The sequence below is a fragment of the Oncorhynchus keta genome, chromosome 32 (genome assembly GCF_023373465.1).
Source record: "Oncorhynchus keta strain PuntledgeMale-10-30-2019 chromosome 32, Oket_V2, whole genome shotgun sequence".
Lineage (NCBI taxonomy): Eukaryota > Metazoa > Chordata > Actinopteri > Salmoniformes > Salmonidae > Oncorhynchus > Oncorhynchus keta.
Genome location: NC_068452.1, coordinates 2,488,125 through 2,502,611, shown reverse-complemented (window position 1 = coordinate 2,502,611; position 14,487 = coordinate 2,488,125). Strand labels below are relative to the sequence as shown.

The following is a 14,487-nucleotide window of genomic DNA, read 5'->3' as shown; positions in this document are numbered from 1 at the left end:
AATTATTATCCAATTTATTCGCTGCAACTATCTCATGGCAGCATCCACCCGTCTGCAGGTGAAACGCTATGGCTCGGGCGGATAATCAAGAATATCAAGGTTTTCAAACGGGCGGAATTTCAACCAATCGCCTGTAGACTTCAGGCGGTGGAATCCAATCATATTGTATCTTTGAATAGTGGGTGTGCCGCACGTCTGGTCCTAGAGGCAGGAATAGAAAAGTTCTGCATGGCGAGTTTGGTTGAGAAGAAGTTGGATGGTGGGGGTGTACCATTGATGAGAAGCGGCCGAAAAAAAGGGAATATTTGCAGAAATTTCCAAGAATTCTGAGGAATATTACTTTGTATTTATATTGCTTACTATCAGTATATTCATAAAAGTGTCTGACTTTCATTATCATCTGCACCAGGTGAGTTTATTAGAGTCGTTTTCATAGGGATGCCGGGGTGGTTAGCTGGCTAACGGATTATTTTGCCATGCCTTTTCAACGATGGAAGACCTCAACCTTGCTGGCTAGTTGACACCAAACTAGCTAGCTAGCTAACATGCTCAATTGTTTCAATGACATTTTCTAGATAAAAAAAAAAATCATCAATTGAATTAAGTGATCGTTTTAATAATAGCAAACTAATTGATATGCTCATTATAGGAATATTCTAAAATGTCTTTCCAGCTATACATTTCAGTGATGGTGCATGCATCGCGAGGACCCTACAACTGCATCAGAACTCCTTTTGATGTTCATTGCTTTAGCTCGTGCTTTTAACATATGCTATTTTAACACATTCATGTACTGCTCGGTTATGATAATAGAAGTTGAACTTTTATTTAGAAATTCAATATTGTATAAACTATGCTCACCAATGCAGCTAAATACAGAGCTTGCCAGACAATGTTAGCTAACGTTACCTAGCTAACATTACAGCAAGAATCAGTGTGATGTGGGCAATGCATTTTATTCTAAACAGGTTTACTCGGCAAGTTTATCAGCGAAGGGCTTGGTAATTTCAACAAAGGCTGGCAATGCCTTGGCTGGATGACTTGTTTGGCGTGCGGTCAGATATCATATCGGTTTTCTGAGACGTAGAGAGGGGATGCAGTGGCACGACAGTACGCTTAGCTGCACCCTGATCCCTCTATCCAGGGATCTGGCCCAGTTTCGGGTTGAAGCAACACGGTGTAAACACCCTGCTTGCCGTCATCAGCTGAAGCTGGCATGCCCAGTTGTGTGAGCGGCGTCAATACATCTCTTGATTTTCTGTTAATATTCTCAAGTACAGCCTAATCTACTAGAGCCATAGGCTTTATCAAAAGTTCATATAGTTTTCAGAAAATGTTCCCACTATCAGTCTAGAAATGCTGAATAGCTCATGTCAGCAGTAATAGACTATTACAATAAAATAGTGTTATCGGAGTTGATGACATCATATCCCAATCATTCTTATCACAGTAAGAAATTACATGGCACGCTTGGCTACTACCTGGATCAGGAAGTGTGCTTGGTCGCTTCTTCCTATTTAGTCTAGTCTGGTCTAGTCAGCTTAATCAGGCTCTGTAAACACTAGATACTGATACAGAATCTGGTGGCGGTGGTCTGTGAAGCATTTCAGCAGGGCTGGGCTACATGGAAGACTGCAATTCCTCCACTCCTCCGTGGATGCTTCAGGCGAGGATATATTATGTTGTTTTTCTGCAGTCATGGTGCAAAGGAGGCTGAAGTGTTCTCCAAACACTGGTCTAGGGTCAGCTTTCCCTCCTGGCTCTCCCTTCCAATCCCTAGCCTAGCTGAACTGGAATTCATACATATGCAGTGTATGACAGACAGACTGTGGATCTATCTCTGTAGAGGGAGAGCCTCTAGTCTACCCACACATAGCTTGGCTCAGACATCAGGGTGAAAATTGTCATGTGTGCTGTCTGAGGAAAGTCTCTTTTTGAGGGAGTTGGTGAGAGGGACACACTGAGGGTAATGTACTTGGACTGGGAATGTGTTACTGTAGGAGAGAGTCTGATTTACAAGGAGACCTCAGAACTCAGCTCAGCTGTCTGTTGTTTTGGTATTTAAGCTCCAGATTTTGAGGATTACTGGTACTCTGTATCCCAAACTACCCCTGGGCATCACATTCATCATTAGGTCTACAGGAGAGCTTCGGTAGGGGCTAGGGGTCAACCTGAGTTTTTAAATAATGGGTATAACTCAACCAATGTGTTAACTGTTTGTGTCTCCCGTCCAGGTGTCCTAGTGTGTTCTGGTTGTACCCCAGAGATGGCACAGCGGAGCGGGCAGGAGGACCCGGAGCGGTACCTGTTCGTGGACCGCGCCGTGGTCTGCAACCCGGCCACGCAGGCCGACTGGACGGCCAAGAAGCTCATATGGATCCCCTCGGAGCGCCACGGCTTCGAGGCAGCCAGCATCCGCGAGGAGCGCGGCGACGAGGTGGTGGTGGAGCTAGCTGAGAACAGCAAGAAGGCCATAGTGAACAAGGACGATATCCAGAAGATGAACCCTCCCAAGTTCAGTAAGGTGGAGGACATGGCTGAGCTCACGTGTTTGAACGAGGCTTCAGTGCTGCACAACCTCAAGGACCGCTACTACTCTGGCCTCATCTATGTAAGTAGGATAGAAGTCCTGCTTTTGACTTCTGACTTGAGAAAACCAGGTGTAGGCTTATTTACCTTACATTGGTATCTTATTGAAGTAAACCAGTAGCCTTTCCCCTCCCTTTTTGGTATATTGTACCCAACTACCCATCACATCAACCAGCATTGTCCAATACCAAACCCACAGAGACCCCCAAAACCATTTGTCCTTTGATACACCACCATATCCCAGGGTTCTAATAAGTTGGCAATGGCATTAGCAATGTCCCAGATAACCAGCGTTTCCCTTGTGATTACGACCCACTTAGTGTCATGACATGCATTCCTGGAATAGATGGAAAGTCAGTTAGCCACCTGAAACCCAGAGAGAAGGGAGGACAACTGTGATTGCCTCCACAGTTCCACAGTACCAGCTATTCCTGTGGTCCCCCACCCAGGTGGCTGCAATAAGAGGCAGAAGGACAGCTCGGGGGTGAGGTCATTTTGGGATGTTAATGAAGCAGAGGTTTTATTGTTTTATTGTTGGACATCGCTAAAATACTTTTAAAACACCAGGAAATCAACTCCAAGTGATTTTAATTTTGGAAATCTGTTCAAGTATTCCCACACATAATAGAGAGAAACATGGAATAATATAGAAATGGTTTTAAATGATTATGTTTTAGTCAAATATTATATCGGTTTGAGCTTCTTGCTTCAAATTATTTGTAATTATGTACCAGCCCCCTGACCATCTGGTCAATAAAAAAATGTTGATGATCCCTACTAGTAACAAAGTGGGCCATTTGTCATAGTAACTGACCTGCTAGAAATGACAAGAAGGCCTCTCGACCCAAACCCCATGCCCCGTCCAACACACTCCCTGGCAGGGGCTGGATTGCTAGGTGAGCACCAGGCTTTAGTGAGGCCCTGTCGGTGCTCCATCCATTCATGTGGCTAATAGTGCTAATGTAATGGCTCCCTGCCAATGGGCCTGATCTGCAGTAATCAGCCAGCCAGGGAGGGAGGCTCGTGCTGAGTCATTCACACAGACTAACTGTACCGCCTTCACAGGGCTCTTTGTCTCCCTGCAGATAAGCAACAGCTGGCACAGAATAACTGGCATATTTTCAACCTTCAGTAGTACTGTACCTAATCCACTACTTGATTAAAAAATAACTCCCTGTCAAGTAGGGCTGACCACATTTAGTCAACTGGTCGATTGTTTGGTCGTAAATAGATTTTGTTTTTCATGGTGCACAAGACACCTGTCTATTTTTCACCTGTCCACAGAGATGGCACAGCCCATCACTCTTATGACACGTGCTACTGATATTGTAAATGGTTATATAATGTAAGAATAATGGTGCAACACTAATAAATATATTATTTTATAACAAATGCGCTTTCTCCCGTGATGGATAGCAGGCGCCGTCCGTGGTTCTGAAACGTAATCTTCAGGGCGCTGTTGAATTGTCGCCTTTCTCCATATGTTGCTTAGTGCATAATGGCGTAGTTAACCAGCATGTTGGTGTTGAGAACAATGTGGCGGAGGCAGCAGCGGAGTGAGGACATAAGGAAGCAGCCCTTGCCTTAATTGTCTAAGAAAATTGAGGAGAGAGGAAACCCCAACTTTATTAAGTCTATAATCAATAGCCTAACTGTTAAACATGCCTGGCTTTATAAATCATCCATATATATCTACATTATATAACCAATAAGACAAATCCTGCTTCTGTTGTCAGAATGAGTATTTGTTTAATAGCCTACTGATTTCGTGACCACCAAGCCTCATGCAACCTTAAAATGTAGAATAAAGAAATGTCACAAATTCAGCTGTTTTTAATCTTTGCTTTGCTGTAATACAATCTTTACAACATTTTTTTTGTTAGAACAGACTCTGGTATTACATTTAATTTATTTACTGTTGTTTACACTTTTCCAAACGGGCAGAACAATTATATGGTAATCTAACTGCTCCTGTTTGTCACACATAATGTGCACGCAGCTCTCGCTCCTATAGCCTCCTTTTTCTTGATTTTCTTGTTCTTATTTAGCTCTCGCTCCTAAACAATGATAATACTGTGATCTAAAAGCAGCTGTTTGGTACACAATACTCACACAGCACTTGTTCCTATATCCCCTCCTTTTTCTTCTTCTCTAATAGTTTCCACGACTAAGTCAAATGTCTTCCACACATCTGACTTCCCCTTTCCCTCCAGAGCAATTCCCCCGTTTTCTTTTTCATGTCCTCTGCATCCATTATGCTGTCACATGTGTTATGATGTTCTGAGTTTGTTATAACAAATATATTAATGTGATTGTGATAGGCTATAGGTCAGGACCTATTGGTCACGTGCATGCCAGTTATACATGTTTGACTGTGATAGGCTATAGGTCAGGACCTATTGGTCACGTGCATGCCAGTTATATATGTTTGACTGTGATAGGCTATAGGTCAGGACCTATTGGTCACGTGCATGCCAGTTATACATGTTTGACTGTGATAGGCTATAGGTCAGGACCTATTGGTCACGTGCATGCCAGTTATACATGTTTGACTGTGATAGGCTATAGGTCAGGACCTATTGGTCACGTGCATGCCAGTTATACATGTTTGACTGTGATAGGCTATAGGTCAGGACCTATTGGTCACGTGCATGCCAGTTATACATGTTTGACTGTGATAGGCTATAGGTCAGGACCTATTGGTCACGTGCATGCCAGTTATACATGTTTGACCGTGATAGGCTATAGGTCAGGACCTATTGGTCACGTGCATGCCAGTTATACATGTTTGACCGTGATAGGCTATAGGTCAGGACCTATTGGTCACGTGCATGCCAGTTATACATGTTTCACGTAAAGAGAGCAAGGGATGGCAGGAAAAGGAAATGTTTTTTTTTTATACAAATGAGGTATTTTGGTAACAGAACATTTCAGCCAGAGAAACAAGAAAGAAACTAAATGGCTGTAATTATGTGGCAGATTCAGCACGGACAGCGCGATAAACACTTGCTGTGCTGCGGTGCCTGTTCACAGGCACTCGCTGTCATTTGTTTTTACAACGGCGTGGCCATCGGGCTCCCTCTTGAGCTATTTGTGTCTTAATTATTTAATCAAACAGTATGCTTAACGCATCAGACAAGCTCAGTGTATATAGTTGGATTTATTCAAAGACATAGGGTGTGTCTATATATGGAAAAAATACACGTTCTACAGATGACTCTCAGTCAACCAATAATTTTTTTTTGCCAGAGACAGCCCTACTGTCAAGTTCGCTGGATCTGTATTTGGTTTGGGCGGTATCCAGATTGTCATACCGGCTATGTGCCATCCTGGGATATTCGGTATTACCAGCACTGAACACTAAGGGCGCTATTTTCAAAAAGGGAAAGGGGGGATACTTAGTTGCACAACTGAATGCATTCAAACAAAATGTTTATTGCACATTTAAAGATGCACTATGCAGAAATCACAATTTCTTGGTTTCTGAAATGTGTATAGTTTGCCTACTTTCGGTTTATTTATGCTTTAATGTATGCCGGGAACAGTTGTTTTTTTGGGAGTTACCTGACTTGCTCAAGGGAAGAACTGCAGATTTTTTCACCTTGCCGGCTCGTGCATTCGAACCAGCAACCGTTTGATTACAGGCCCAATGCTCTTAACCACTAGGCTACCCCCCTAATGCTAACGAGAGCATTGCGAACATTTTATACATTTTATCCTAAACTATTGGCAGGACAGACATCCCTGCTAATAAAGTTCTACAAGTAACAAAATGCTACTCACAGTTTGCTGCATGAACAAAACAAATATTAGACAGCAAGACTCTTGATCAGGGTCTCCGTTAGCAGGTAACAGCTGCCTTTTGGCCCATAAAAAAATGTGAAAAGCAGAGAAATAAAATCGGCACCGGCCTGTCCTTGGTAAGGATAAAAAAAAATCCCCATAGCGAAATAATTATTTTTAGCCTATTCGTTGATGGAAATACTAGTCGATGTTAATACATTTGACTGGTCATGCTTTTTGGTCTATAGGTTCATTTACATAATTTAGTTTGATGAAATTGGCGCTGGTGTATATTTGTTATGTATCTTATTTAGCACACATGCATTGCATACAGATACAGAGCTTTTGAACGGTAAATCTGTCAGACAGCGCTTTTATAAGCCCAATCATTGCACATTAATTCTAAATTGCGCGTTGAAAATAGTTTGCTTCAAAGTCACCTCGGCAAATCTGACCATATCTGTGGAGGCAATTACTTTCATAAAGACTTCCATATGCCATTGAAACCAGTAGTCTATTTCTCACATGTTCTATTGGTTTTCAACTTTCTTTCATTGTCCGGTAGCCAAAGGGACAATCCTAGTCATTTTAGCAACCCATGCTAGTTGTTGCATATTAGAATTCCCCAATTTCTACATTTCTAACTGTATTTTTCCGCTAATTACATTATGAAACACATTTTCACACGTAGCCTACTGCCCTGGGCACATTGCTGTGGTTATAATGTGAAGAAATAATTGTTTATTGCCATTTTAAGCTAAATGTTCTGATCTGTTGCATCAGACTCATTGCTTTAGAATTGTTTCTAGGCCTAGGCCTCCTGCTGGTTGTATGAATTTGGGATCTATCGTCCCACAACTGTCAGTCTTTTTGTGCTATTTCTTTCTCGACAAGCTGACCCATAGAATAGGTCAACTTTTCTAGTATGAGGAGTAGTAGATTGACAGGGGCTTTTGATTTTGCTGTTCGTTATGCATCTTGTTGGCTGAGGAAAAGTAAATGTAACATCTTCAAAATGTGCCGTGGAATTCAGTAAGAAGGACGCACATCGTTGCATCCTCAACTTGCGTGTTCTGTTAAGATAAATGACCATCATCTAAATGGGATTTCTGTCATTCTGAGCACCGTGTGTGGACGCCCTAATCAGGTTACGCACCCCATGGATATGGGTCGGGTAAATTTATCAAATGTCCTGGTAAATTAAAATGGTGCCCGTCAAATGTCCAGGGTCACATTTTCCTAAAGGAAACCCTGCTCTTTTTCCGGGAGGGGTTTCTCTGTTGTTACCAAACGAAGAAGCGAACCACTAAATTAGCAAACAAAATGCAGAACTGCAGAGCATTTAGCAACCTTTAGACAGTTAACTTAGTTATAAGATATCTATCTGGCAAACATTTAGTTGTGAATGTAACTACATTACCTGGCGCGTGCTGCACAACAGCGTGTGACTCACAAGGCTCCGGTCTGTCGTTGTTGTGTGCTTGTAAACAAACACCACGTGACTGGGGACTACTGGTAAGCTTCATTATGAAAAATGTGACAGGTGAAATGAAGAACGCAGTCTTGATCTCCTAACTGATTGCACAAGTTGAGTGCAGGCATTTACTTAAAGTAGCTACAAATATTAAAATGTGTTAAACTTCAAAGAAATAGTTTCAATGGTAATGACGGTATTGAAAAACCATCCTGTGAACTAGAGGTCGACCGATTATGATTTTTCAACGATGATACCGATACCGATTATTTGAGGACCAAAAAGCCGATACCGATTAATCGACCGATTACAAAAAAATTGTAATATTTGTAATTTATGACAATTACAACAATACTGACTGAACACTTATTTTAACTTAATATAAATACATCAATAAAATCAATTTAGCCTCAAATTAAATAATGAAACATGTTCAATTTGGTTTAAATAATGCAAAAACAAAGTGTTGGAGAAGAAAGTAATATGTGCCATGTATGTGCCATGTAAAAAGCTAACGTTTAAGTTCCTTGCTCAGAACATGAGAACATATGAAAGTTGGTGGTTCCTTTTAACATGAGACTTCAATATTCCAAGGTAAGAGGTTTTAGGTTGTAGTTAATATAGTATTTATAGGACTATTTCTCTCTATACCATTTGTATTTCATATACCTTTGTGTCAGGCATATGTGTATAGGTGGCAGGGAAGTCAGGCGCAGGAGAGTCAAACGAAGTGTAAAATGGAGTCTTTTAATAATGTCCTAGTAACATGCTCCATAACACTAAACAGGAAAAGAACATAAACAAAATATGGGTACGAAGACCCGACGCGCACTGACAATAAACAATCTCTGACAAAGACATGAGGCGAAACAGAGGGTTAAATACACAACAGGTAATGAATGGGATTGAAAACAGGTGTGTGGGAAGACAAGACAAACCAATGGAAAATGAAAAAAGGATCAATGATGGCTAGAAGACCGGTGACGTCGAACGCAGAGCACCGCCCGAACAAGGAGAGGCAACGACTTCGGCAGAAGTCTTATAGGCACTATAGTATTGCCAAGGAAACTTACTGCAGCAAATGGAAGAAACATCCTGCTTACTTCCCTTAGCAAACAGAAGATGTCCAGCAGTGCCATCAGCTCAGAATTGGCAGAAAACAGTGGGACCCTGGTACACCCATCTACTGTCCGGAGAAGTCTGGTCAGAAGTCGCCGTCATGGACGATTTGCGCCCAAAAAGCCATACCTCCGAAACAAGGCACAGCGACTCAACTATGCATGAAAACACAGGAACTGGGTGCATAAAAATGGCAGCAGGTGCTCTGGACTGATGAGCCAAAATTTGAAATATTTGTCTAGCAGAAGGTAGTTTGTTCGCCGAAGGACTGGAGAGCAGTACATGAATGAGTGTCTGCAGGCAACAGTGAAGCATGGTGGAGGTTCCTTGCAAGTTAGGGGCTGCATTTCTGCAAATGGAGTTGGGGGTTTGGTCAGAATGAATGGTCTCCTCAATGCTGATAAGTAAAGGCAGATACCATCAGGGAGTCATCTGATTGGTCCCAAATGTATTCTACAGCGTGACAACGACCCCAAACATACAGCGAAAATCATTAAGAACTATCTTCAGCGTAAAGAAGAAAAGGAGTCCTGGAAGTGATTGTATGGCCCCCACAGAGCCCTGATCTCAACATCATCAAGTCTGTCTGGGATTACACGAAGAGAGAGAGGTACCTGAGGCTGTCTAAATCCACAGATGAACTGTGGTTAGTTCTCCAAGATGTTTGGGCCAACCTACCTGCTGAGTTTCTTCAAAAACTGTGTACCTAGAAGTGTACCTAGAAGACTTGATGCTGTTTTGAAGGCAAAGCTTGGTCACACCAAATATTGATTTGATGTCGATTTTTCTTCTGTTCATTCACTTTGCATTTTGTTAATTGATAATTATAAACTATTAACATGTCTATTTTTGAAAGCATTCTTACATTACAGTTTTTTTCCACACCTGCCTAAAACTTTTGCACAGTACTGTGTGTTTTGTTTGATGTATGATCCTGTGACTTTAATGACTCTCAGGTCACAGGGTCACTCCTCTGTCCCTCTGGTGGTGCTGAAGATATTGGTTTGTTTTTGCGAGGCTGTACGTTGCAGTTTCTTTCTTGTAAAATAGGTTTCATATGCACTCCGGTCATAAAAGAACAACACCGAGGTATACAGGGAGCTCTGCCGATCCTGAACTCTCCTGGTGCCACAGGTTCTTGACCCCTGGCTACCCTATGCTAATGAAATAGAATGTTATAGGCCGAGAACTGTAGGACTCTCAGAGCCAAAGATGGTTAATAGGCATGACTGGTGCCGACCACCTTGCAATCCAATACAGTAGAGGCCAGGGACATTTCATAGGGAACAGTCCCACTTTGAAACTGCCACTGACTCAATCCTCAACAACGCTGATGTGCTCCAGGTGCGTATTGAACAGAGGCTGTTGAGGTGGTAAGGAAGGACACTTGCCTCCAGATGTCTGTTTTTTGTAGTACTGAGCAATACACGTTTTTTTCCCCCTGTGAGCTCACTGCGCATGTTGCACCGTTTCTCTAGAAATGAATCAGATACAGCCTGAACTGTGCAATGTAGTAGGGAGTTTCCAACAGGGCCAATATTCCACATAGTTTAGCGCATAAGATGCGCTAATTAACTACAATGGCCATAATCCATTGCACATCTACTTGTCCGGTCTGTGTTTCTTTTACGCCTTCTGCAGAAGAGATAAAATAATGCGTGATTGTGAGAGGATATAGAGAGCAGCTGTTGCTCCTCAAGGTGTCTCTACCTGAAAGTGCATGATCTAAATGATTGATAATTGGTATTCAGCAGTCATGCCTTATTTACTTTGAAGATCTACAAAATAGTGATTTTGTCAAGACAGTATAGGCAGCAGCTCTATAGAGATGAGATGATGACTTGGAAGGAAATAATAGTCATCAAATAAAACACATGTGAATGATGTGAATGAAGGTTAATAGGTGATAAGCAGTAATGGACAGTCACTACCATCATGGGACTTTTATTTATTGTTTTATTGTGTGTTGTTACAGCATTTAACCCACATAATGCACAGCGCATTTAACGTTTTAATAATCAAAATCGAAACAGTGAAATATTTTTTTGTAATCGAACCGAAACCGAACCGACCTCAGAAAGCACTAATTGCTCAGCACTCGTTTTTGGTCAGCTGCATAGCATTCTCGTTTCCCCTTGTGGTCTGTGGCCAACCTCAATGCCCCCAGGAAAGGGATAGCTTTTGGCCTGAATGTGTGATGTGTTATTAAATGCATGTGTTTCTGTAACCTTTTAAGTAACAGTATCTGCTGTATCCTTTGTACTGCAACAGTGCAGACTGGGAAGACGGCCCAAGGCCTGGAGCTTTGAGTTGATGTTTGGTTACCTTCATCTGCAGACATCCCCTCTTCAGTCTCCCCTAAGCCTGGATTTCACTGGAGCATGGGTGTCTGTTCTCAATTGAAACCAGTGCGTCAGTTATGTTTTTCCTATAAACAATATCAAGAGAATATTTTCTTTAAGTCCCCATAAGCAGACAGACGGGACCCAAACCACTCCTTTCCTGCCTGATGCCTCAGACTCGCAGCCTGGTCACAGGACCGCTGGGATGAGTGTGAGGCAGAGATCAGTATGCAAACACAGCACACAAACACACACACTGTGTAGATGGAGCAAAACTGCTTGCTCTGCACTAGTGCGCCGTTGGTCTCCTCCCATGCTCAGACCCCAATGCTATTGGAGCACTGGAAATGAAGCACTGCTCATAGTGAACAATATTAGACCATTCTCTCTATAAACCCTTTGAAAATTCTATTCTCCATAATCATCGCCTCTTTTCAATATGCTATGACAATTAAAACGGAGTGGCACTGAGCTAAGCTTCGCAGACGGAACAATGTTGAGAATGAGAATGAAAACATCCACTCTCTCCATGGAGAGGCCCTCAACTCATGCCGTTGCTCAGCTACGCTCAGCTTGGGCTTGGCAAGGGGGACCACTTGGACATTTCCGGAGAACTGGGAACCTAGTCAACTGTGTCAGAGTTCTCCGTTGTTAACCACAGCCTGGCTATCTGGGTACACTACTTTGTTGTACTGAGAGACAGGTTCTTGGCTCACGCCTCCCTCCACCTAAGGCATCGTGCTGTGTGAGATATATATTTTCTTGTCCGGCGTCTCACCCCGATCTCTACTGTATTGAGAGAGAGGGACAGGTTCTTCGCCAAGGCCTCCTTCCCTTCATATACCTCCTACACGTCTCACCCCCGCCTGCAGACCCAGAGCCCCACTAATCCACCAAGTACTCCCCAGGGGGTGCCATCCAGGCTGGGCAGCCGAGTCCAATCTCTCCCCGACCCCACTGCTGCTTCTGGGTCTGGGCTGCGCCAGCCGGAATGCTGATCCGTCTGCCTGGCGCTGCACCCACTGTGGCGGGCAAGGGGAAGGGGCGACAGGTGGTGTGGTGTGTCCGCTGGCCCTACTCTGCTGCCAGCTAAAGGTGAGGCTTGCAACTATGTGGGGATCTGTGGATTCCGCAGGAATCTCTTCCATAACTCCATACATACTCATCGACCAGTGCACCAAGATGAATTGCACTAGAATGTTAGTTACCCCTGTGTAGCCACATACCCCTTGCTAGTGACCCCTGCATCCAACATTTTTCTCCCCAAAAAGCGACCTAGTCCCCCAATGTGACTCATGAACATTCGTCCCGCTGTTCTTGATTTCTTCCTTTTGTGGTGTATCATTTTAATTTGGCCATTTTACTGCATTGTTAGGAGCTAGTAACGTAAGCGTTTCGCTGCACCGCTATAACGCCTGCTAAACTGTGTACGCAACCAATAAACTTTGATTTGATTTGAACAACAAATCTCTGCTTCCTCCCGAGCTTGTTGTTGCTGTGGCTGGACCATGACCAGGCTAGAGCATATCTCTGCCCTTCCGAGGGATCTGTCTGTGTACATATGAAAGACTGGCCATCTGGTGACCTACTCACCCCTCCCCTAATGCACACCATGATATCACCCAAAATCACTGCACCACGTGTCGCTTCAAAGGGACCGTTCATCACATTCTACAATGGTGATGGTGTCATTCATCATGACCTTCAATATATTGGCATTATTTTTATACCACATAACACAATGCCACAAACCTCAGTCATGCTGCAATCAAATAGAGTACAGTAAAAGTCCCCTGTGGTCCAAAGACCGAGATAAGAGGTGTAGCAGCTAGCTGGTGTGTGAGCAGACAACTTTGTTTTCTCTCCCAGAGGAGAAGGAGTGTGTGTGACTCACAATCGCATTTCCCGCTGCAGACAGGCGACAGCTGTGGCGGTGAGCTTTGCTCCGCAAGAGTCTTTCAACTAGGACCCTGCCGCTACCCCCACCCCCCACCAGTATGCCGCAGCCACACCGCCATTGTTCCAGCTCAGCAACTTGGTTAGCCGACCTTGGGCCCCTCTGCAGCCCCCTGTCTTTTGCCTCCCCTGCCCCAACACGATAGACAACATAGTTACATTAATGTGTCTCTGCCGCCCAGCCAAGCTTGGACTGACCGAGAGAGAGGGACTGAGAGATGGAGAGAAAGGGTGCATGGACACAGAGAGAACGGCAGAATGGGAAATTGACCCTTCTGCATAATCACCCGTCCCTCCTCTTACTTGGTTAATGGAATATCCTGGCCGGCAGACTGTAGACAGGGATTAACCCTCTCCTGGCCTGCCCCCCCTCAGTCTGACACTGCAGGGATGATATGGCAGTTTTGTACGCAACTGCAACGACCCCCACTTAGAGGTCTGCATTAGTGTTAAAGAGATCAGATTTGTTGCTCTCTGTTTCGGGTTATTACAATGCATCACACACAGCGTAACTCATTCCCTGGCTCGTGTGTGTTGGACTGCACTGAATAAAGAGCTGTCCTCTCAGCCGGATGCAATGAGCTGGTGGCGGAGGAGGAGAAAGCTGTGAGTGCCATGTGGGAGGAATCTCAAATGGTGCAGCACTTTGGCAGCCATCCTCCTAGCAGCATCTATATCACAGAGACTGTTTCTGTATGATCAGTTTTTGGAGGTCAGGGGGAGAGTGAGAGATAAGGGATAATAAATCTCGGCCAGTGTGCGCGGTGGCTCTGAACCAGAGGCAACCAGTCTTTTTATGATGCCTAATCATTATGATGTTAATGCTTTATTCTCAGTGCCTGTAGCAGCAAACTGAAGGTCAACCTTATCATTAGGCTACTTTGATACGGACCAGCAACGATCTTCGTTCTCTCATTCCCTCTATGCCACCTGTATGTATCCTTTCACATCTTCATTGTCCTTCCACCACCATACAAGCCAAGGTCAGGATATTATTCTGTTTGTGCTTGTTCACTGTCCACTAAGCAGTTCACACTCCTTTTCATCCCCACAGTGACTGTACGTACATACCCCAACCAGAAGCCATGGATTACAGGCAACATTCGCACTGAGCTAAAGGGTAGAGCTGCCGCTTTCAAGATGCGGGACTCTTAACCCGGAAGCTGACAAGAAATCCTGCCATGCCCTGCGACGAACCATCAAACAGGCAAAGCGTCAAAACAG

At 43.8% G+C, this 14,487-nt stretch overlaps 1 protein-coding gene across 10 annotated transcripts in view; it reads left to right on the top strand.

Annotated features, from left to right (window-relative positions):
- The first annotated feature begins 241 nt into the window (after nucleotides 1-241).
- Nucleotides 242-14,487, top strand: part of LOC118389408 (myosin-10-like) — a 97,557-nt gene continuing 83,311 nt past the window's right edge. For all 10 annotated transcript variants that reach the window (XM_052490311.1, XM_052490308.1, XM_052490306.1 and 7 more), the window contains exons 1-2: nucleotides 242-409; nucleotides 2,235-2,611. In XM_052490311.1, coding sequence (XP_052346271.1) covers nucleotides 2,267-2,611 — 345 coding nt within the window. In that variant the 5' untranslated portion in view covers nucleotides 242-409; nucleotides 2,235-2,266. The remainder of the gene's footprint in view (nucleotides 410-2,234; nucleotides 2,612-14,487) is intronic.